This window comes from Zasmidium cellare, assembly GCF_010093935.1.
Source record: "Zasmidium cellare ATCC 36951 unplaced genomic scaffold M409scaffold_1, whole genome shotgun sequence".
Taxonomy (NCBI): Eukaryota; Fungi; Ascomycota; class Dothideomycetes; order Mycosphaerellales; family Mycosphaerellaceae; genus Zasmidium; species Zasmidium cellare.
Window position 1 is genome coordinate 445,917 of NW_022986945.1, and position 22,775 is coordinate 468,691.

At 53.8% G+C, this 22,775-nt stretch overlaps 11 protein-coding genes across 11 annotated transcripts; 8 read left to right on the plus strand and 3 right to left on the minus strand.

Moving 5' to 3' along the window:
• Nucleotides 1–48: 48 nt before the first annotated feature.
• On the minus strand, nt 49–1,918 carry M409DRAFT_15822 (uncharacterized protein; the record flags this gene model as incomplete). Its single annotated transcript, XM_033803358.1, has 2 exons — nt 49–217; nt 1,224–1,918. The coding sequence occupies 2 exons, from the start codon at nt 1,916–1,918 to the stop codon at nt 49–51; spliced, it is 864 nt and encodes a 287-aa protein (XP_033674431.1).
• Nucleotides 1,919–2,824: 906 nt separating this feature from the next.
• On the plus strand, nt 2,825–4,645 carry M409DRAFT_15823 (uncharacterized protein; the record flags this gene model as incomplete). The annotated part of the gene is made up of 1 exon (XM_033803359.1): nt 2,825–4,645. The coding sequence occupies one exon, from the start codon at nt 2,825–2,827 to the stop codon at nt 4,643–4,645; it is 1,821 nt and encodes a 606-aa protein (XP_033674432.1).
• Nucleotides 4,646–4,826: 181 nt separating this feature from the next.
• Nucleotides 4,827–5,582, minus strand: M409DRAFT_15824 (uncharacterized protein; the record flags this gene model as incomplete). Its single annotated transcript, XM_033803360.1, has 2 exons — nt 4,827–4,989; nt 5,047–5,582. The coding sequence occupies 2 exons, from the start codon at nt 5,580–5,582 to the stop codon at nt 4,827–4,829; spliced, it is 699 nt and encodes a 232-aa protein (XP_033674433.1).
• Nucleotides 5,583–6,366: 784 nt separating this feature from the next.
• On the plus strand, nt 6,367–7,335 carry M409DRAFT_61912 (uncharacterized protein; the record flags this gene model as incomplete). The annotated part of the gene is made up of 3 exons (XM_033814937.1): nt 6,367–6,766; nt 6,823–7,027; nt 7,086–7,335. 3 exons carry the CDS (start codon nt 6,367–6,369, stop codon nt 7,333–7,335), a joined length of 855 nt encoding a protein of 284 aa, XP_033674434.1.
• A 686-nt stretch (nt 7,336–8,021) lies between these two features.
• M409DRAFT_48508 (uncharacterized protein) lies at nt 8,022–9,743 on the plus strand (the record flags this gene model as incomplete). Its single annotated transcript, XM_033810958.1, has 1 exon — nt 8,022–9,743. One exon carries the CDS (start codon nt 8,022–8,024, stop codon nt 9,741–9,743), a length of 1,722 nt encoding a protein of 573 aa, XP_033674435.1.
• Nucleotides 9,744–10,277: 534 nt separating this feature from the next.
• M409DRAFT_48509 (uncharacterized protein) lies at nt 10,278–11,577 on the plus strand (the record flags this gene model as incomplete). The annotated part of the gene is made up of 5 exons (XM_033810959.1): nt 10,278–10,476; nt 10,533–10,917; nt 10,970–11,324; nt 11,377–11,436; nt 11,491–11,577. 5 exons carry the CDS (start codon nt 10,278–10,280, stop codon nt 11,575–11,577), a joined length of 1,086 nt encoding a protein of 361 aa, XP_033674436.1.
• A 572-nt stretch (nt 11,578–12,149) lies between these two features.
• M409DRAFT_48510 (uncharacterized protein) lies at nt 12,150–12,835 on the plus strand (the record flags this gene model as incomplete). Its single annotated transcript, XM_033810960.1, has 3 exons — nt 12,150–12,215; nt 12,266–12,337; nt 12,386–12,835. The coding sequence occupies 3 exons, from the start codon at nt 12,150–12,152 to the stop codon at nt 12,833–12,835; spliced, it is 588 nt and encodes a 195-aa protein (XP_033674437.1).
• A 519-nt stretch (nt 12,836–13,354) lies between these two features.
• Nucleotides 13,355–15,145, plus strand: M409DRAFT_15829 (uncharacterized protein; the record flags this gene model as incomplete). The annotated part of the gene is made up of 3 exons (XM_033803361.1): nt 13,355–13,614; nt 13,661–14,104; nt 14,170–15,145. The coding sequence occupies 3 exons, from the start codon at nt 13,355–13,357 to the stop codon at nt 15,143–15,145; spliced, it is 1,680 nt and encodes a 559-aa protein (XP_033674438.1).
• A 293-nt stretch (nt 15,146–15,438) lies between these two features.
• On the plus strand, nt 15,439–18,357 carry M409DRAFT_61916 (uncharacterized protein; the record flags this gene model as incomplete). The annotated part of the gene is made up of 2 exons (XM_033814938.1): nt 15,439–15,794; nt 15,912–18,357. 2 exons carry the CDS (start codon nt 15,439–15,441, stop codon nt 18,355–18,357), a joined length of 2,802 nt encoding a protein of 933 aa, XP_033674439.1.
• A 982-nt stretch (nt 18,358–19,339) lies between these two features.
• Nucleotides 19,340–20,572, minus strand: M409DRAFT_15831 (uncharacterized protein; the record flags this gene model as incomplete). The annotated part of the gene is made up of 2 exons (XM_033803362.1): nt 19,340–19,839; nt 19,894–20,572. 2 exons carry the CDS (start codon nt 20,570–20,572, stop codon nt 19,340–19,342), a joined length of 1,179 nt encoding a protein of 392 aa, XP_033674440.1.
• A 1,117-nt stretch (nt 20,573–21,689) lies between these two features.
• On the plus strand, nt 21,690–22,631 carry M409DRAFT_35096 (uncharacterized protein; the record flags this gene model as incomplete). The annotated part of the gene is made up of 2 exons (XM_033810343.1): nt 21,690–21,778; nt 21,836–22,631. The coding sequence occupies 2 exons, from the start codon at nt 21,690–21,692 to the stop codon at nt 22,629–22,631; spliced, it is 885 nt and encodes a 294-aa protein (XP_033674441.1).
• Between the last annotated feature and the right edge of the window lie 144 nt (nt 22,632–22,775).

Sequence of the window (22,775 nt, forward strand, 5' to 3'; positions counted from 1 at the left end):
ATGAGTAGTCATGCGTCATGCGAGAGAACTCCCTACCTCTTATGCCTTCTACGTCCAGTCTATCTCCTTCAGTATCGTTTTGACGGCGGCCTCTTTCGCATTGTTTTCCTCGAGACTTGCTGCCGCAAATAGCGTGCCTTCGGTGTTGGCAGACTCGCTAGCTTCCAAGCCGCCGAAGAAGCCATTCATCTCGTCCCTCGCGATCGATTCGCTGGAACTGTCTGGACATCAACATACCACGCCTCGAATAGGCTGTAGGAGCGATGACTACCGTAAACGACTCCGCGACACTGCCTTTACCGTCATAGCCACCTCATCCAGCTCAAAGCTGAGACGAGAGGTTGCAGCCTTATTACGCCCGGCGCCACTTGGCAAACATCATCTTTGGTACTTGCGGAGAATTTCGTCGAATGCTCTCGGAAATCTCGAACACTTTCGGTAACCTTCAAGGACGGATACGAATCGTCTTGCGTGGTAGGATCTTACCATGACCGCTGCATTGGACTCTCGCCATATCAGAGACTGCGGCCTCCATGGAAAATCGCTCACACTTGCTGTCTTGTTGTTGTATTGTGCCTTCCTTGTCTTAACGTCTTGTCAGAACCTCTAGTCCGCAGAACAAAGCCACGGGCAGCTTTCTCCGATCTTGTGAGGCCGTCTAGCACAATCTGGGAAGATATTGTGCTCGGTGTAACGGCACTGCCTCCAGACGATTGGGTTGAGGATGCGAAGCGTAGCATGGCTTTGTGTGAGCATATTCCCGATTTTGGTGAATGGTCGCGATTCTGTACGCCCCGACTCCTTCTACACTTCCAGATATGGGGTTCGTACAATACCAGATCTGTCGTGCTCCGGTGAAGTATTCGTCACAGGGTCTCGACACATGGCGTTCACGCGTCAGCCAATGCTTTGCGGATCTCCAGCTCCTGAACAGCCTCCTGAACAACTGAAGTTTGGGCGCTTCTGCGAAGTGAAGTCATTCATTGCGTGCTCTTCAACACCGCGCTGCGGTCCCCCACACGTCTCTCTTCAGCAGGCTGTATCCTCCCCTCACTTTGGACACGAAACATTATGTCAACGGTCAGTCAAGTTCGGCATTATGCTCTAAAAGCACTTCTACAGCGGCATCGAGCCCCATCTCTACAGCAAGATGTAACGCAGTCTTTCCCTCGCCATCACAGCCGTTCACAAATGGATAGCTCCCTTTTCCGCGTTTAAGATACCTTTTGAGTAGTCGCTGGTTTCCGGACAAGATAGCCCAATGCAAGACCGATCGACTTTGGTCATCGGCTTGCTCGACCAAAGCTCCATGCGATAGCAGGATCTCGACTATCTCTTCGTGCCCACTTATCGTTGCTTGCAACAGAGGTGTAAGCCCAGTGGCGTCTTTGAGGTTGCTATTTGCACCATGCTTCAACAACAGGCGCACTATTCTGCCATTGCCTTTCTTTACCGCAACATGCAAGGTACTCGTTCGTGACGTATCGTCTTGACTGCTCGTTGGAGTCGTTGTGGGTGTCACATCACTGCCTGTGTTGCCCAAGAATTCACCGAAGTCCTTCCAAAAGCATGCCTCCAGATACTGCTGGATCCCATCCCCGTCAAATGACATCTGCCTAAGAGCGGGAATGGTCTCGGCATAATTAAGGGGGGTCGACCAGATGTTGTTGCCGGCAGCGGAATCGCAGCTATCGTGATATACTGTCGCTGGAGAAGTGTTGTCTTTGGGACTTGCGAAGTTGGTATCCAAGTAAGGCCACTGGAATATCGGGCTGAGGGTGTCCGGGTTCTCAGCAGGAAGTCCAGCGCCCGGACTACGTCTAAACGATCCATGTCGACTCTCATCCAGGGCAGTATCAGCAGACTTTCGTTTGCCGTGTCTCTCTGATAATACGGCAAATTTATCAGCTGAAGCCATACTCAAATCGAGCAGGACAGACAAACCTCGAAATCGTCGCTGTGCCAAACGGTTTTGCTCCCGACGACGCTCCTTGGAGTCCTTGCCTTCCATCAGAGAAGTGCACGAGTAGTGACCTATTGTCAAAAGAGTGAGTCGATCAGAATATCAAGCGAACACACGAAGCTGATGGACTTAAGCCATCAACGCTGGGTAGCCTTCTACTCTGACACGAGATACATAGGCTGAAACTACTGCATGTCCAGTGTCGATCTGGAAAGACTTGTCTCTCACAGGCGACTTAGCAGGCATCCATACGGAGATTGCTACAGCGTACCATTACCTATCTTTGTTGTCCCCAGCTTCTGCATGTTCAGCCCCTGCAGCCTTCGTATTGCATCATTCGTGAGACAATCGAACCTTCTTCGCACGGCCTCGATGGATTTCGACATCCAAGGCTTCACCGGTGCATCAGCCAAGAGTGCGAGGCCTTTATCAGCTCCAACACGGACCCTGTTTCTTGATCGACCAGTCGAAGGTGCCGCGCATCACGGGCTGACAGGGATCAGATGAAATTAGAGTTGGGGCTAAAATTGTGAGTGAATGAAACGGGAGTCAACCTGTAGCATACTCGAATCTTTAGGGCTTGCGAAACAAAAGACATTGTTTGGCAACGCTAGGGCCACTTGTAGGCGTGCGACGGTGAAAGGAGCGGTCGCGCGTGCCGCTGCCAAATTTGGTGAGGGGCTGAAAGAGCTTTGCTTCACCAACCTCATCTCAACTCACTCGTCCTCGTCATTCCACTCAGATTGCAGCGTTCGTCTCCAGGATTCTTGAGGCGCTTGAGCGATCCAAAGTACAATTCAGAGCGTGGTCGATTTTAGGACCCGCCGTGTTGCCGGTCCTACGCGTTCCACTTTGACCGACATGGATCTGGACTTAACCACAGATATCGGTCAGGTCACACTATCAAACTCCTCCAACTGCTGGACATGCAAGTTGCGACGCAAGAAATGCGACGGCAACCGACCGACGTGTAATGCGTGCGCCGGACTTCACATCCCGTGTCATCAAAGCCAGGCCCGGCCTGAATGGATGGACGGCGGAGTGCGGCAGGAGCAGATGCAGGAGGAAATCAAGTGCAAGGTCAAAGAGAACGCACACCGACGCCGTGGCGATCACTCGGTCAACATCTTTCCTACGCAGAATCCCGCCGGTGAACCATCTCAGGACAGCTGGAATCCTGTGTCACAGAAATCGTCGGCGGCGCATCACAGCCCACCAACACGCAATGGCTCCATGCCAGCCGTAGACGTCAGCAATACTCCTCCATCTCCTCATTCGGTGTCAACCATCACGGTCGTGGGCTCTCCTGAGCATGGCTGCAGATGGGGCGAACATGTCGCACCGGGGACCAAGCAATTCGGAAAAGCCGACACAGTGCATATCGCCTTCTACACCGAGAATCTGTTCCCTTTCCTATTCCCGTTTCATCATCCTGCCTGCGGCAAGGCCTGGATCTTGGAACTTCTGCTTCGCAGTCCAGTAATACGACAAGCCACGCTGTGCCAAAGCTCGTACTACCTATCCCTCGAGCAAGAAGCTGCAAGTCATCGAAGTGCTTCAGAAGTTTTACTGGATCAGACCAATGACGCGTTTGCTGTGCTCAGTGATGCACTGCAGATCATCATCAGCCAAGGAATCACTCAGCACCTAGCTGGGGCAGTTCGAGTCTTAACCAGCATCATGCAACTTCACCGGTTCGAGGCCACAGTGATGAGCTTCGAGAACTGTCAAGCCCATCTCAATGCGGCTGTGGCTTTATTCCAACAGCTACTCGAGAGTGAGAGCGAAGATGCTGTGCGAATTGCGTGTGCTAGATCATCTTTCGATGGCGTCCTCAATCGATTGGGTCCAGCAATCTCAACATTCGGCACTGTGAGTGTACATGTCACCAGTGCTGAGCAAACAGCATTTCGCTTTTCTTCCGCTCTCGTTGTATTTGAGGACGTCATCGCCAGCACAGTGCTACAGAAACCGCCCAAACTTTACAGCTACCACAACAGCCTGCTCGTAAACAGATTCGACAGCACCGGACCTGCCATTGATCTCAAGACTGTGATAGGATGCGAGAACTGGGTGATGCTACACATTGGAGAGATTGCCGCTCTCGACGCCTGGAAACAGACGTGCAAAAGAGAAGGTACTCTCGATGTTATGCAGCTTGTCCAGCGGGCTACGTCGATCAAGACTACTCTGGAAGCAAGAATTGCCTCAATAAATACTCGATCAGCTTCCAACGGCGAGAATGTGAAGCCTCTCAACTTGCTTGACGCCTTCCACACGCAAGCGCATCCTGGCACAGACCAGATTGCCTTGGTCACAGAGGCCTGGGCACAAGCTGCGATGGCGTACTTATTTGTGGTTGTCTCAGGATGGCAGCCCGCAAGTCCAGACATCCAATTTCACGTGCAGCGGACGATTGACATTCTATCACAATTATCGCCGCCTTCGCTACTACGCACAATGGTCTGGCCGTTCTCCGTTGCAGGCTGCTTGGTAGAACCGGATCGGGAGGCTCACTTGCGAGGTCTTGTCCGGCCTCTACAGCCGCCAAGCGTGTTTGGGGCCGTACATAAGGCTCTTGTAATGATAGAAGGCGTGTGGGCCAGCAGGGGAAAGTTTAATGCAGACAGAGATCTTACTTCGTGTTTTAGAAGTCGAGAGGACTTTTCTGGTGCGAGCTAAAGTTGAATGCACCGGGCTTTGATTGCGACATCCCATCACTTGCAACCAAAAGACTATCAGGAAGACAAATTTCACTTGAAAGATCAGGTACAGAGTACAGACTGCTCTAGCCACTTAGTGTGCAGCACTCGCTGATTGGCCTCAACCAAACGCCGCTATGCTCATGTGATCTGAGTCTCCCTTACTTGAAGGACACATATCCCTTGCCCTTGACAAAGGTGGCCTCCCATGGGATACCGTCCGTCGACTTGGCGAGCTGCGTGTAGAACTCGCCGTGAGTAGGACCATCAAGCTCCATACCCTTCATCTTGCCATCCGCGTTGCGCTCGTCAGCGTAGATGAATCTGAAAGTCCAACAAATCAGTATGTGGTATATCCTCAGGTATATCTTCAACACTCACCGATAGCCTTGAGCCTTGTAGGCACCATCCGCGAAACCAATCCAGTGAGCCGACGCCGCCTTGCCCACGCCCAAATTCAGCATCATCGGCATTGGAATGATCATCTGATTCTGCGCATTGCCGGTGTAGATGAACAGCTTGCTTCCGCCGGCTGGAAGCGTGCTCCAGCCCTTGATCGCCTCCTGAGCAGCAGCGTACGGGCTGACGACGTTGACGTTGAGGTTGTCCGCGAAGGCGCCGACGGTGATCGACAGAGCGGAGTCCTTGTCTGGCGGAGGAGTCAAGGCCGCGGCGTTGTAGACGATGATGCTTGGCGCGGAGCCGAAAGATTTCTTGACGGCTTCGAAGAGGGCGGGGAGGGAGTCTGGTTTGTTGAAGTCGGCTTTGAGGGAGAGGTAGCCCTTGTCGGTCTTGGAGTCGGTGCCCTTTCTGGCGGCGATGGCGACTTTGTAGCCGTTGGCGGCGAAGGCGTCAGACACGGCGGTGCCGACGCGAGGGCCTGAGCCAAGAATGAGGACGACTGGTGAGTTCGACATAGTGCTGGCGACTTTGTGGTTTGAGAGTTGGTTGGGGGTCGGTGATGAGATTGCAGGTTTGGAATCTGAGTGGGACTTTGATGAGAAGCGGTTGTGAAGACGCTGCGAGATGTTCTGAAGAAACGACATGGCGAGTTGAACTTGCTGAAGACGCTCTTTTATTGTGTGTTGCTCTTGCTCACCGATGACCGTGCTTCGTCATCATTCAGGTGTCAGACCTTCTGTTGTCAGCGGCTGCCTTTTGTGCTTCGTCGAACTGCTTCTCGGTAATGCTGTTTGACGCTGCAAACAGTAGAAGTCGGACAACAGGCATCGGTGTGTCGGCACCCGTTTGTTTTCGCCGAGCGGCATTGTAAGCAAACTCGCAAGGCTGAGATGCCGAGCATACGCTAGTCGCAAAGCAGATCCCGCGCGCGGTCCTTCTTCTTTTGTCGCGTGATCCTTCGACCGCTTGACCCAATCTGGTTCCCGCGCGTATCTGTGCGCGGCCTTCACATGTCTTGATCTTGCGCAAGCAGGCGTGAATGCCTCTCACGGCTGATGACTTACAAATCGCCGAATGTACCTGCATTTCTTCCATGCCGATAAGGAGTGAGTATGCCCAAGGCACCTGGCAAGAGCAATGCCCTCTGGTAACCCAGCAAACACGAAAGACGACACTTTCTTCAACTCGAGAATCTTGACCATTGTTGTCGTCTTCGCAAGCCTTCTCATACCACTTCTCTACCACCTCATTCCCTTCGACCTGTCACCGACTGTCTCGCTCACATCAAGACCCGCCAAAATGGGAAAAGCGAACAACACTCCATCCTCGACGCGAATGCCCGTCTACTTCCTAGGCATTGGTGGTCCGAATTTCATGGCGCAAACAGATCACCCAGCCTTCCACAAGTTAGGCGGAACCGGCAAAGAGATTACCACAAAGGTCAAGCCCAAAGCCATCGTCGTCTTCTCGGCTCACTGGCAACACGGTCCGAGCAAAGTCGCCATTAACGTCGCCGAGACGGGGAGCTTGATCTATGACTTCTACGGCTTCCCGCCGCACTTTTACGAATTCGAATTTCCGCACAAGGGCAGTCCGCAGATCGCTGAGAGGGTGATTGAGAAGCTTTCTTCCGCGGGCATACGGGTCGATCGGGTGGAACGAGGGCTCGACCATGGGGTTTGGGTGGGATTCCTGGCCGGTATGAGACACGTTTTGCGTTCTCCTCAAGCGTTGCTGACATGTGATTTTCAACAGCCTTCGATCCCAAGAAGAACCCAATAGATGTGCCGATTGTGCAAGTCTCGCTGTTTGGCGACGAAGATCCAGTCAAGCACTACCGCATGGGCCAAGCGCTGGAGCAGCTACGGGACGAAGGCGTACTGCTTGTTGGCGCTGGGATGGCTGTGCACAATCTCCATGACTTCCGGAAGACGAGAGGAGATACTAGCAAGACGATGCCGTGAGTTCCTTGAATATAGCATCCTTTTTGACACCGCTTTGCTGACATTGCTGGACAGGTACGCTTCCACATTCGAAGCTGGTCTGACAGAAGCAATCGCAACCAAGGAAGGAGATCGAGAGAAGGCGATGACAGATCTTCTCAGGCGCGGTGACGCTCGTCAGGCCCATCCGTCGCTGGAGCACGTCCTGCCGATACACATCGTAGCTGGAGCTGCTGGATCGGATGTTGGCGAGCGAATCTGGGCATTGCCTGAGGGCAGTTTAAATTGGGGACAGTATCGCTTTGGCAAGGTCCCGTCTGCGTAGAGGATGAGCAAGCGGAATGGCTAAGAGTCCGCTGGCACTTGTGATGACACTTACGAACGGCTTTGCACATGTCGAAAGACGCAGACGCAGACGCGCCGCAAGTCTTGTTGTTTTGTTCCTTGATTCCTGAGATAGAGGCTAATGAGCTAGTTCATTTAAGGCCCCATTTTTATCTCAGTTAGCTCTAGTCTTTGCTTCCTCCTTCGTGTCTCCGTTCTTCCTCCGAATCATCAACACATCCTCGTGAACATCAATCCAGAAATTTTCCGTTGGATCCAATGCACTTGGAACTTGCTTCGAACGCATACAAATCACTCGTCTAAGCGCTTCTGTTCACAGCCGCACCGCTCGCCACGATCATTCTCGAACGCGTTCCTGCGGTGATCCTCACGTATCTTCCCTCCCTTGTTCGTTATTCGCTCTCTTGAACCTCTTGTAAATGATGTGCTAAACAGTGGTGGCATACGCACAACAACTGAAGTCTGCTCTCCTTCAAGTGGTAGGCAATCACCTCGCCGCTGATTGGCTTGGCGGAGCTGCAGCAACAGCTTCCTCAACTTCAGATTTCTTGCTCCAATTTCTTTGCGAATCCTGTTATCCGAAAGAAAGAACCTACCAAGGCAGATTACGACGTTTCGAACACTGAAACTCTTTCCGGTCGACTGACTGACCTGCTAATCGTCAAAATGGCCGTCGTTGTGGCGGAGCGCGACCCTCGCCATCTGCGCGGCATCGTGGACATGGGAAGTAACGGCATTCGCTTCTCGATATCCACGCTTCAGCCTCCAACAGAGCGCATCATGCCGACCCTGTACCAGCACAGAGCTGGAATTTCGCTATATGACGCACAGTACTCCCAGACAGGCGAGCGAATTCCGATCGACGATACCACCATTTCGGCCGTGATAACGTCTTTTAAGAAGTTCAGGCGCACGTGTCAAGACTTCAGTGTGCCGGAGGAGAATATCACGGTGCTTGCGACGGAGGCCACTCGTACCGCGGTGAATTCTGAAGAGTTCAGATCCAGGATCAAAAAGGCAGTGGGCTGGGATGTGACGATATTACCGAAGGAGGAAGAGGGCAGGGTGGGCGCGATGGGTGTTGCAAGTTCGTTGCCGGAGATTAGCGGACTTGTCATGGATCTGGGAGGCGGAAGTACGCAATTGAGTTGGCTTGTCAAGAAGAGTGACAGCGAGGATGTTGAGATGCCCAAGTCGGGCGCTGTCAGCATGCCTTATGGAGCAGCTGCGATGTCAAGAAGGCTTGAGGAAGCGGAGCAAAAGGGCACAGTGAAGGACTTGAGAGAGGAGATCAGGGCGGCCGTCGAAAAGGCTTACGAAAGCTTGAGGATTCCAGCAGATCTTGAAAGCGCTGCAAAGAAAGCAGGAGGCTTCACGCTCTACCTATCAGGAGGTGGTTTCCGAGGTTGGGGCTACGTGCTCATGAGCCAGCATCGAGTCAGCCCTTACCCCATTCCCGTTATCAACGGCTTCAAAGTCGGTCGGAAAGAGTTCCTTAGTACCGACCAAGTCAAAGCTGCAGCTGCAGCGTCTCTCAGCCGAGACGAAGACGAGCTATTTCGCATATCAGATCGACGAGCAGCGCAAGTTCCAGCCGTGGCCCTGCTGGTCAACGTTTTAGCAGAAGCCCTTCCTCTCGTCAACGAAGTCCGCTTCTGCCAAGGAGGCGTGAGAGAAGGCTACCTCTTCTCGTCGCTGGCGTCACACGTCAAAGCCGAGTTGCCGCTCGTGGTTGCCACGAGGCCTGTGGCCATGCAAAAAGACCCATCACCACTTGTCGACTTACTCGAGGCGGCTGTCCCGTCCGGAACAACGCAAGGAGCTCTCGATGACTACAAAAGCGTCTTCACGCGTGAGCTCTTGGAGGCCTTTGCCAATCTCATCCAATATCACTCCAGCCACTCGAAAGATCTCCAAGCCACGGCTGCGCTCCGATCAACAACATCCGGCATCCTAGCAGGCGTCCACGGCGTCCTCCACGAATCTCGTGCCCTCATCGCCTTGATGCTCTGCGCTCGGTGGGGAAGCAACATCCCTCCTTCTGACGAAATGTTCAAACGCAGTCTCGAGCAACTAGTGGAATCACCTTGGACATTATGGTCGATCAATTACCTCGGGGCTGTCGCTGCTTTGGTTGCCAGTGTCTATCCGGCTGGTATCACGGAAGCGAATAAGGGGAGGTTGCAGCTCAATGCGTCGTGGGATAGGGATGAGAAGGCTCGAACAGTACTGCTTCTGAAAGCGAAGATCTCTGCGGATGTAGACGAGGAGGTGTTTGGGATCGAAGCGCATGGTGTGGAGAGGGTGGGAAAGAAGAAGAGGTGGATTGGAGGGAGAGAGGGGATTGGGCATCGCGTGTCTGTTGATGTCTCCAGTGTGTCTCAGTAGACTGGGAAGGCTGTGGATATCACGAAGAGGTTGGCCTCAATCTCAACAGCACTCAAACGGAGGACAACACTCGTCCGTAACGGACTGCTCAACGCAGCTCGACTACCGCAATCACTGTTGCAGCTCGGCCTTCAGCAAGCAACTCTTACAGTCGTCTCACCACATGTTCCACAAGGGCAGCAAGGGCTTATGTGAGAGAGGCGAAGTTCAAAACGCTCGCTTTGAGTGCGGTTCGCGTTTGAAGTACGAATTAAAAGATGTCGTAGAGATACGCCAAGGTCAGCTGCAGCCACAACCCCGCCGTCTGCCATGCATGTCGTACGGGCCAGACATCAACTGGCTGTCGAAGAGCTTCTGCATGGCGTCTTTTGCCGACTCGCTTGTGCGTACTCGCGCGCTTCTTGCTTGCGGGGTTCTTGGGAGCGGGCCTGACTTGTGGAGGAGCAGATAGTGATATAAAGAATCGGACTCGTTTGCTGCGATTTGATTCAGCTTTCCATCTTGGACGAGCAATTATAAACTAGCAATCACGTAATGGGCAACCTACCAGAAGAGCAACTAGCTGCTGTCAGGCAAGGCTCTGGTGCCGAAGCCACGGCTCCCATCAAGACGATTCCCGTCCCACAGGAGCCAGGACCGGGACAGATCTTGGTCAAGATCAATTGGAGTGGACTTTGTGCCAGTGACAAGAGCCTGCTGCACGATGAATGGGGGTTTCTAGGAATTGGCATGAGTACGACTGGCCCTTCTCCCCAAGAACACATGACCCAAGTACTGACCACAACCCAGTGGACTCCACCCACGGCATAGCCGGGCACGAAGGCGCGGGCAGCGTCGTCGCCGTCCACCCGGACGTCTCCGACATCTGGAAAGTCGGCGACCGCGCAGGTATCAAGTGGGTCGTCTCCATCTGTCGAAACTGCGAGTTCTGCACGAACGGCACGGACGAGCTGCACTGCCCGAAGCAGCTTAACAGTGGCTTTACAGCCCCGGGGACCTTTCAGGAGTACTGTCTGACGGACGGGCGGTATGCGACGAGGATCCCGGAGGGCGTGAGCGATGAGGAGGCGGGCCCGATTATGTGTGGTGGAGTGACGGCTTATGCGGCTTGTAAGAGGAGTGCGGTGAAGCCGGGGCAGTGGGTTGTGATCTTGGGGGCTGGCGGAGGGCTTGGGTAGGCGTGTCTGTTCGAAGACTTCGACTAGCGATTGCTGATGTCTTCTTAGCCATTTCGGCGTCCAATACGCCAAAGCCATGGGCATGCGCGTCATCGCGGTCGACGGCGGGGACGAAAAGGGGAGACTCTGCAAGGAACTCGGCGCGGAGGAGTACATCGATTTCACCCAGGTCAAGGACATTCCTGCTCGTGTCCTGGAGCTGACGACGTACGGCGCTCACGGTTGTATTGTGTACGCTGCGGCCAAGGAGAGTTATCAGGTCTCCTATCAGGTGCTTCGACCTGGTGGTACGGCTGTCGCGGTGGGACTTCCTACGTCCGGAGATGTGATTGCTGGGGCGCCGCCGGTTGCGTTAGCAATGAAGAGGATTAATATCGTTGGGAGTGTGACGGGGACGACGAAGGTTTGTATTTGTTGGTCTTGCTTGAAAGAGACTCGCTAACGGATGGGTTCAGGACGTCCAAGAGTGTCTCGATTTCACCGCGCGTGGTATCGTTCATCCAATCCTAACAAAGGTCAGTCTTCGTGTATCAAACGATTCGAACGTCGGCTAATGCCACTGTCGGCAGGGTGATCTGGGAGACGTCGATAAGTTCATCAAGCTCATGAAGGAAGGCAAGCTGCCAGGACGTGCGGTCTTGAAAGTCGCTGCATAGCGAGGCCATCAAGGTAGCGCTTGTGCATAGCCGATCGAACGAGTTTCCCACTTTATGACAGAGCCTCATACGTATCGACTACCAGAGTGTTGCTGTAAAAAATGGCCTCTTCTTCGTATAACTTCCGCGTATAGCTGCTCCGAGCCGCCATCATGCGAAGAAGTGAGGCACCTAGCTCATCGTTGGACATGCAACCTGCTTACTGTAGTCCGTAGGCTTTGAGTTGGTGAACTCTGGAGTGGACGCTATCAGCCGCTTCAGTCCATTGGATCTTTACGTTGCAACACGTTCAGTTGCTAGCAGCTGCAAGGTACAAAGCTTGGCAGATTCGAGTAAAGTGTGCGATTTGATCTTCGTCGTAGATATAGTCCGTCCTGTACGTCTAGGCACGTTGTGACTAAATGCTGTAGCTGAATAGTGAGTAGTCTTGTGGCAGCCCTATGAGAGTACCTCGATGAATCCTCTGGGTAGAGGTACAAATACAAGCGCAAACGTCCTGTTGTTGATGTTTGGACTTCGCTCTTCGTCTTGATCGTATTCTGACTATGCGAGCGTTCATCCCAATTGTGGCCATGGCCGCTGGTCTGGTAGATGCAGTTGCCATCAGACAGCAGGCAGCCGTTGGCTTCACGGACTCTGTGCGTAACTTCCTCTTGTGGATGCCGCCCGATGACTGACACGTAAGAAGTACGATGCGCTGCCAGCGGCCACTCCGGTCGGATCGCTCCATGGACTTGAGTACACTGGCGCCACTGTCCGCGTGAGTAGTTAGCATCTACTTCCCTTTCTTCTTCTGATCAACGAATAGGTCCGGCGCTTACCCAACGGGACTCAACCCATCGTCCCTCACAGCGAGCCCCACTTCGCAGAAGGCATCGAGCCTCTTCAGCACATCCAGAGCGGCGGAGTCTCCTTCGACAGCCTAATTCACATCAACTCAGCTCAGAACCTCAGCTCTTTTGACGTCTACACCTTCTACTTCGCTTGTGCCGCCATCGATGGACCGACTTATGGGCCTGCTCGACCATGCACTGTTGCGGTGTACGGAGTTGGAGATGGAACTCGGAAGTACACTGCGACCTTCGACTATGCTCCGGCATCCTCTGATGGGGCGCCTTTCGCGATGGCTGGGTTCAACTACCCAAACTTCAGAGAGATCCAGAACTTGACTTTTGGCATTGTGGCGGGCTCCGCGCCGGTTGGCAAGACAGCTTTGGCGATCGATTCGTTCTACCATTTGAACTACGCCACCGGTTGATGGTATTCGCTCAATGAATGAAGAATCTGCTGGAAGGCTGCGTCGGCAAGGATGAGATGGCGAAGTGGTCCAGTCGCTGGTAGATGTGGGTAATTCCAATATTTGATTTCTTTTTCAGCAGTGCCCACGTCTTTTCGCTCTCAACATACTTACCTCCGCAGTGGTCTGGGCCATCTGATGTACAGGAGGGGCTTGGCAAGGCAAGTCGGTTCAGAGGAGCGATCTCCACCTGTCGTGCATACTCGGCTGCAACCGTATCGACTTCGACCCCGCATGTGAACAGGGACTCACCTCAACAGCACCAAGATCGAATGCAAAATCATGGAATTCGATATTTGAACCGTTCCTGCGTTGGTGCCGTTGAGCTGATCCATGTCCTATGAATAATTGGGCGGTCTAGGTACTGCTGCATGAGCAACATACAATGTGCATGGACCACTCACCGGACAATTAAACGAAGCAGCTCCCCGAGGCAGAAGTCTTGATCAAGGCCACGCGACCACTTCCAATTCATCCACAATGGCACATTACTTCGAGCCTCAGCTTAAGCGGCCGGCTTCTTTCAACTTCGCGATAGATGTTGTCGACTACTGGGCGGCCAACCCGCCAAAGGGTAACACCGCCATGCACTGGGTTTCCCAAGACCGCAAGACAGAAAGGACGCTCTCATTCGGCCATTTCAGTCGTCAGTCCCATCGCTTGGCGGTTTTGTTCAAAGAGAAGCTTGGGGTTCGAAAGGGGAACAAGATGTTGATCATCATGCCGAGACTGCCTGAGTGGTGTGTGATCTTGTAAAGAAGGTCGATCGTACGCTGACAGCCACAGGTGGGAGATAGCGACCGCTTGTATTCGATCAGGAATCGTGATCTGTCCAGCTACCACTCTTCTGGTCGACAAGGACATTGAGTACCGGGTCAATCGATCAGGTGCCTCGGTCTTCCTCGGGGACGCGGTCTCCGTGCAGAAAATCCTCAGAGTTAAGCAGAGCTGTCCTTCACTCAAGCACATCTTCCAGGTTGATGGCAAATGTCCCGTAGGCGTGGTCCTCCTGAGCGAGGCCTTGAAGGCAGTGCCTGAGAATGCCAGATATGAGGGTCCTAAGCCAGCGTTGAAAGACCCGTCCATGGTTTATTTCACCAGCGGAACGACAGGGCCACCAAAGATGGTACTTCACAACCAGATCTCGTACCCGCTCGCTCACACTATTACCGGAAAGCACTTCCATCGGCTGTCACCAGGTCAGCTTTCTTGGGTACTGACCGAGCAAGGGTAAGTCAGAGCGCAGTCAAAGACTGTGAATGTTCCACGAGTTAGCTGACGATGTTTCCCAACAGATGGGCAAAAGCGGCCTGGGCCTTCTTAGGGGCATGGAACTGTGGAGCTGGACTCTTCATCCACGATGATCGACAAGCGTTCAGCGCTCGTAGTACCTTGGACATCTTGCACCGATATCCGATCACCAGCTTCTGCGCTCCACCGACAGTGTATCGACAACTAGTCTTGGACGAAATGCGAGAGCATTACAGCAATCATCCTGCCAAGTCGTTGCAGCATTGTACAGGCGCTGGCGAGCCACTGAATCCAGAGGTCATCCGGCTGTGGTTGGAGATGTCCGGTCTCGAAATCTGTGATGGCTTTGGTCAAAGTGAAACGATTCTTCTTTGCGGGAACTTTGCTGGGATGAAAATTCGACCTGGAAGCATGGGAAAGCCTTCGCCAGGGACACCACTTCATGTGATTGGCGATGATGGCAATGAGATGGCAGACGACGCCGAGGGTGACATTGCAGTCAAAGTTGACTTGACCAAGCAGTCCAACTTCTTCGGCGTGTTTGAAGGATATCTCGAAGATGGCAAGCTTGACCGGAAGCTGAGAGAATGTCGAGAGTCTGGATACGCATGGTACTGTACTGGAGATCGTGCGACTCGAGATAGCGATGGTTACTTCTGGTTCGTGGGCCGATCAGATGATGTGATCAACTCGGCTGGCTACCGCATCGGTCCGTTTGAGGTTGAGTCGACTCTCAAGCAGCATCCTGCGGTTGTAGAGAGCGCAGTCGTATCTTCCCCGGACAAGTCGCGAGGAGAGGTGGTCAAGGCATTCGTAGTTCTGACCGAGCAAGCCCAAAAGAAGGACCAAGGGCAATTATTGAAAGAGCTGCAAGACTTTTGCAAGGAGAACCTGACGTATAAGTATCCTCGGAAGATCCAGTTTGTCGATGCTCACTTCCTGCCCAAGACTATATCAGGGAAGATACAGCGGAAGAAGTTGAAGCAGATGGAATGGGGAGGAGAGAAGTCGAAGCTGTGAGACATATTTTATCCGAGCAGTCAGACTGATGACAAGATTGCCGCGTCATAATTGAAGCCCATGACGCGTCTTCTCCTGCATAGTCCCATACGAGAAGTGATTAGAAGACATATTGATGTACTTGTTCAAACGCGTGAGAAGGACGTGAAGTGCTCATCGGCGCGGATACGCTAGCGAGGCTAGCCGCGGATATTCCCGAGTATTAGCGTTTCCATGACTCGCGGGGCTTTGATCAACTTTCCATCTGCCTTCTCTTGCTTGCGACAACGTGACAAACCTCGACCACCGCGAACATGTCTGGTCGAAAGGACTTCTTGTCCCAACCTGCACCGGAGAACTACGTCGCCGGTCTTGGTCGAGGTGCCACCGGCTTCACCACACGCTCAGATCTTGGACCCAGTGCCAGCGGACCGACTGAAGAGCAGATCAAAGATGCTCTCGCAAAGCGCGCCGCAGCTCTTGGAAATGCGCCACCAACGGCATATGGAGTGACGAAGAAGAAGGATGAGGAAGAAGAGGACCAGTTCCAAGACGCCGAGAACGAGGAAGGCTTGTTTGCGACTGGAAACTATGACAGAGACGACGATGAGGCCGATCGCATATACCAGGACGTGGACACGCGCATGGGCAAACGCAGAAAACAGGCAAGGTTAGTCTCACACAATCCCCCTCCCTCCCCTCACAATCACCTCTATCATGAAATGTCATGTTCATCCTTGTTGCAGCGCGATGTGTTTGGACAGAATACCGACTTGAGGATTCACAGGGAAGAGCGAGAGCGCAAAGAGCGAGACGACTACGAAGCGAAGAACCCGAAAATCCAGCAGCAATTTGCGGACCTGAAGCGCGCCCTTACGACCGTCAGCGATGAAGACTGGCAAAACATACCCGAAGTGGGAGACTTGACAGGTAAGAACAGACGGAGCAAGCAGAACAAGATGCAGAGATTCTATGCGGTGCCGGACAGTGTTCTGGCTGGGGCAAGAGACGGCTCGCAATTAGGCACTGAGATCCAGGAGGATGGCATGGCGACGGACGGGGGCGGTGGGGCGAGCGAGCAAGCAGACGGCACAATGACGAACTTTGCGGACATTGGCGCAGCTCGAGACAAGGTCTTGAAAGTGCGCCTCGATCAAGCTGCGCAATCATCTGGCACAGCTACTAATGCAGGCACGAGCACTAATATTGACCCTAAGGGTTACTTGACCAGCCTTAGCAAGACCGAGTTGAGTGACATAGGACAAAACGTTGGCGACATCAAGCGAGCACGAGTCTTACTGGAGTCCGTCATCAAGACCAACCCTCGACATGGCCCTGGCTGGATCGCTGCAGCCCGCCTCGAAGAGTACGCTGGAAAGATCGTTGCGGCTCGCAATGTTATCCGCCGAGGTTGCGAGATGTGTCCGAAGAACGAAGATGTGTGGCTCGAGAGCATGCGACTGAACGAGAACGCAAACGCAAAGATCATCGCAGCAAAGGCCATCGAGCATAACGATCGATCAGTGCGACTCTGGATCGAGGCGTCAAAGCTTGAATCAATACCTACCTCGAAGAAGAGGGTCCTCCGGAAAGCACTCGATCACATCCCTCAATCTGTCGCAATCTGGAAAGAGGCCGTCAACTTGGAAGAAGACCCAGCGGATGCGAAGCTCTTACTTGCAAAAGCCACCGAGATTATCCCTCTATCAGTTGAGCTTTGGCTAGCCTTAGCACGGTTGGAGAGTCCCGATCAAGCGCAAATCGTTCTCAATAAGGCACGAAAAGCTGTGCCCGCAAGCTTCGAGATCTGGATAGCGGCAGCACGTCTGCAAGAGCAGATTGGTGCAGATCAGATGGTCAGCAAAGTCATGGATCGTGCTGTCAAGGCTCTTGCGCGCGAGTCTGCAATGCTTAAGCGGGAAGAATGGATTGCCCAAGCTGAAATCTGTGAAGAGGAGGGTGCGATACTGACATGCCGCGCCATCATCGAGCATACCATCGGATGGGGCCTCGACAAGGACGATGACCGCAAGCAAGTATGGTTGGACGACGCCAAGTCGTCAATCAACAGAGGTCGTTACGAGACTGCACGAGCCATCTATGCTGCCGCGCAGAAGGAGTTCTACCATCGCAAGAGCGTCTGGCTGTCGGCTGCGGATCTAGAGAAGAGTCACGGAAGTCGAGAGAGTCTGCTGGCTTTGTTGGACGCAGCTACGAAGTCGATACCAACATCAAGCGAATTGTGGATGCAACTGGCCAGAGAAAAGTGGCTCGCTGGTGATATTGCAGGTGCTAGACTTGTTCTTGGAGAGGCTTTCGCGAAGAATCCCGACAGCGAAGACATCTACCTCGCCGCTGTCAAGCTGGAAGCCGATAACGGACAAGAAGAGCAAGCTCGCAAGCTGTTGGCACAAGCTCGTGAGGAAGCTCGTACGGACAGAGTGTTCATTCGAAGCGTCGCCTTCGAGCGACAGACGAACAACAAGGACAGGGCGTTGGAGCTGGTCAACGAAGGTCTCGAGAGCTTCCCTAAGACTGACAAGCTGTGGATGATGAAGGGGCAAATCTACGAGTCGAAGAACATGCTACCACAAGCGCGTGAAGCGTACAGCAGTGGCACTCGCAATTGTCCGAAGAGTGTACCTCTCTGGCTGCTTGCAACTCGCTTGGAGGAGCGGATGGGCGTGACCGTCAAGGCACGGTCCATCCTCGACCGAGCAAGACTTGCCGTACCAAAGAACCCACAACTGTGGGCAGAAACCATCCGCCTCGAACTACGAGCCAAGAACACCCCTGCTGCAAACCAAAAGCTGGCCCAAGCCCTCCAAGAATGCCCCAAATCCGGCCTCATCTGGACCGAACGCATCTGGAACCTGGAAGGCCGCACGCAGCGCAAACCCCGAATCCTCGAAGCCATCCAAAAAGTAGAAAACGATCCCATCCTCTTCGTCACCGCGGCACGTATCTTCTGGAGCGAGCGCAAGCTCGACAAGGCCGACACGTGGTTCCAGAAAGCCGTCATCCTCGACCCGGATTATGGCGATTCGTGGGCGTGGTGGTACAAGTTCCTGCTGCAGCATGGCACGGACGAGAAGAGGGAAGAGATTGTGAGCAAGTGCGTGCAGAACGACCCCAAGCATGGCGAGGCGTGGCAGGGGGTTCGGAAGGCTCCGGAGAATGCTGGGAAGAGCGTCGAGGAGGTTTTGAAGATAGTTGCGAAGGGTTTGGAGTGAAGGAGATGAGATGGGGCTTTGAATGGAATGAGACGACGATGGGAGACCTCAGCGAGACAACTATCGGCGGTATGAACTCCGTCGCCGGACACGCATTGGCAACTCATGACCGGAGCAAGTCCCCGGGCAGATTGCGAAGGGCCGTGTCAGCAGCAACTCGATACCACCAAGGCGTTCGTATGCGCTCGTACAAGCACCCGACCTAGTCGTACCTATAATCGGTAGATCCCCGTCAATAGCAATAGCAGCCTGCACGACATGCCGACGAACCCTCCCGAGTCTTCTGCATGTCATTCAACGTATGAACCAGGTTGACTTGTCATTGTCGTTCTTCACATAAGAACTACATATATATTCCCGTGGGGTAAGAAAGAGATCCACCCCACCGCCTTCATATCTCACTGCCGCTATAGATGCTGCCTTGCTGCTAGGTAACATTGGAAGTCTGCTCCTGTTCTATCCCACGAATCCTGCCCATATCATCGATACTAGGGTTGGATGGCCCTCGCTTCCAGTTCGCATGTTTCTAATTCGGAACTGTCTTCATTTCCCTCAACTTTACCGAATCTTGGATCGTGTCGTGGGAAGGGGCAAGGATGTCATGTTTTAGGGTTGTTCTGATCTCCGACCGTGTTGTGCCATGTCATGTTAAACTCCTTCTTCTTCGCATTTTAACTTCTTCTACTGAATCTCCTGAAACAGAAATAATGGGTAACAACATTGAAGTCGAGTGCGACTCTGATGATAATATGTTACACGCAAAAAGTTGAAAGAAAAGACATGCCTCTGCTGTCATATGTTAAAAACTAAGCGAATATCCCTCTTCTTCTTTCTCTTCTCTCGCAGACCCGTTGCGCCTGTCGTAAGCAAATGCAATAGAAACGCTCCCCCACTCCGTAATAACATCATGCCTGTCGTGTGATAATGCGAATGGCTGGGTGCGTCCACAAACGCAGCAGTGCGGTAAGCCATCCCGGCCTTACTACTGATCGAACTTCTTCCTCTTCCTCGTACAAGCCTGCAGCAGCGCGTTCTTCACCGCATCTTCCTGCTTGCTCTGCCGCGGCCACTTGCTACCCGGCGGCCACTCCACGAAGCGCGTCGTATCCGCCCGGATGCGCTTCATGTAGTCCAGGAATCGATCATCGGTGCGGTCGACTCTTCGCCGGCCGTGGAAATGCAATTCTAGATTCTGCAGCTGGCCGGAGGTGCCCAAGTGGCGAAGGACGGACATGAGGTCGTCGTCGTGGACGAAGCGGCGTTCTTCATTGGTGCGCATGCCGGGGTTGAGACATGGGACGGCGTCTTCCAGCATGAAGGTGATGTTGCGGATGAGGGCGATGTTGTTGGGGCCGATGGACTTCATGAACTTGCGGACGTTTAGGAAGCCGAGTTCGCGCCATTCGTTTTCCCAGAAGGAGCCGTAGCGTTGGGTGCGGCGTTCGATGTTGAACTTGTTCTCCGAGTAGAGGATGCTGCGACCTAGGGGGGATGGTGTTAGTGAGTGATCGTCGTGGAAAGACTGGTCTGGCATACCCTCTTCATGAACTTGGTGGCACGTTCTAAGTAAAGCAGCGCTTCTCGAGAAATTGTCAGGTCGCGAAAAGTTGACATCGCCTTGAGTAGTGAAAACTAATTGATATATCGCATTGCGAAGCTCTGCTGGCAAATCAAGAAAGCCAGCATGCTTCTTGCTCTTCGATTTGGATCGAGCATTCAGGCGTGCCAACGTGCTTTGCGTGAGCCGATCCGCTCTAGGTTGGGGAGCTGCCTGGGTGATGTTCTTGGGGTCGAGATGGAGGGTGATTGGACCTTGATGTCCGACTGGAATGTTGACGGTGAGGTGGACAGTCGTGTGGCCGGGCACAGATTTGGCAGCCGGCGATTCTGGTAGATCTGCTTGCGAGGCGTCTGAGTCGGAATCTGAAAGAGCATCGAATGGGTCGGATGGTAACGGTGCTTCAGGCGATGGCGAGCGCTTTCTCTTCTTGTTACGCGCTACTGGGATGATCTCGTCAACTTCCATTTCCTCCTCGAACAGATCGTCATCGTCGCTGATGGCAATGGCGGAATCCTCAAAGGGCGAGTCGCGGTGCTGGGTGCGGCATTTTCGAATGGCCCGGCCTTTGGAGGTGTAGTCGATGGCGAAGTCTCCAGTGCCCAGCTCTGAGCTCAAGGCGGCGGCCGCACCGTTTGTCTTCCTAGCTTTCGGCATTGCGCTGGCTTCCGATGAGGTGGTGTTGATGCGGTGAAGTGGTGTATTTCAATGGCAGGAAAGAGAGAGGAGGAGCAGACAGGAAATTGACCAAGTATCAGTGCGATGGTTTGGATGCGAGAGAAGCAGGCGCGGGCAGGGAGCTTGAGTCAAATCCAATGCAGGCACGGTCGTCACGGCGATTGCACCTCACTCCCGGCACAGCAGGCGCATTGGGCGGCGTGCGTTGGCTGGCGATGTGGAGGAGCTGGAGAGACGGGAAGGTTGGGGCAGGAGGAGGATGGGCAGGAGGGGTGACGACGGCGGCGGCAGAGAGTGCTCGCAGTGGCAGATACAAGTGGGAGGTCGAAGGAGTGGCACGCCGAAAATCTTTTTGAACCGGGTTGTTTCCCGCCTGGGCGCTGAAGGGAACCTTAGCTAAGGCAGAGCGTCGCATCCATCCATCTGACTCTGCACCAGGCGCTCGGCATTGTCGCTGTCGCCATCAGGGTAGAGAAGGGGACGGTGGATGCCGGTCCGACTCTGGCACTGGCGCTGGCACGCGCGAGACACCCTCAGCGACATGTCGAATCGCCGCCGCCAGGTCTCCCGTCCATCGCCAAACACCCCCCCGACACCCTCATCGTGCGGCCATGACGCGGCACACATACCAGACGCAAGTCTGTCATGTATGTAGCCGCCGACGCAGCGACTGAGGTGCGAGGCGTGGTCGAGACGAGCTCAACTGCTGCTCATCCTCCGCGGCAAGCAGCCAGCGCATCCGCCTGCCACATTTCGCTGCGTGGGTGCAATTCAGCACGCACACCAACCAAGACACCCATCAGATGGTCTCAAATTGCCCCGTGCAAGGTGGTGAAGGCCCGGGGCATGTCAGCAACGTCCGTCCAGCAGCGCGAACGCCACGGCGAACTTGTCTGTTGTGCGAGCCGTCATCAACTGGGCTTTAGTTGTGTAGGGAGAGAAGGGAACGTGTTCGCGGACGCTTGGGAGAGTGAAGATCCCAGGCCCGGCTAAACGTCGGCAGCATCGGCTAGCTTCCGAGAACCGAGCGAGTCCTCAACCTCGACCTCCAGTCAGTCTGACCACCAACTTCAACACCACAGTGTAGACCCTCACCATGCCGTACGGAACGATGGTCATGGGCCCTGCCGGCGCGGGCAAGACCACCTTCTGCTCGGCCTTGATCCAACACCTCAAAAACAACAGGTAAGAAAAGAGCAGCCCAAGTCTTTGCGCTGCTCTGATCAAACTTCTTTTCCCTAGGCGCTCGTGTTTCTACATCAACCTGGATCCCGCCGCCGAGGACTTTGCCTACGAGCCGGATGTGGATATTAAAGATCTGATTACGCTGGAGGATGTCATGGAAGAGCTGCACCTGGGCCCGAACGGAGGCTTGATGTACTGCTTCGAGTTCCTTCTGGAGAACCTCGACTTTTTGACCGAACCCCTCGAAAACGTCGCGGACGAATACCTCATCATCATCGACATGCCCGGCCAGATCGAACTCTACACCCACGTCCCCATCGTGCCGCAACTCATCAAGCACTTTACTCGAGGAAGTCTGAACATCAACATGTGCGTCTCCTACCTCCTCGAAAGCTCCTTCATCATCGACCGCGCCAAATTCTTCTCTGGCACGCTCAGCGCAATGAGTGCCATGCTCATGATGCAGCTGCCTCACGTCAACATCCTCAGCAAGATGGATCAGGTCAAAGGGCAGGTCGCACGGAGAGAGTTGAAGAGATTCATCGATCCGGATACGAGCTTGTTGCAAGATGCGCCGGAGAGTGGGTTGGTTTATGAATACAAGGAGGGTGTGGATAACGGGGATGTTGAAGAACCAAAGAGCGTCATGACGGGATCGTCTTTCGCGAGATTGAACAGAGGTGTCGGGCAGCTGATTGATGACTTCAGCTTGGTCTCTTTCCTCAAGCTCGATGCTCAAGACGAGGACAGTGTTGGTGCCGTGTTGAGCTACATCGATGATGCGATCCAATTCCACGAGGCGCAGGAACCTCGAGAACCGAACGATGGCCTTGGCGATACCGATATGGGGTGAAATAATGATCGATGACCAGATGAGAGATGCGCTTTACGTACGACGACGACATACGAAATGCTTCAGAAGGCTACACCATCCAACGCTATGCGCTGAAGACGATACCTGGGGTCAGATGAAGAAGCACCGGTGCAATGCAACACC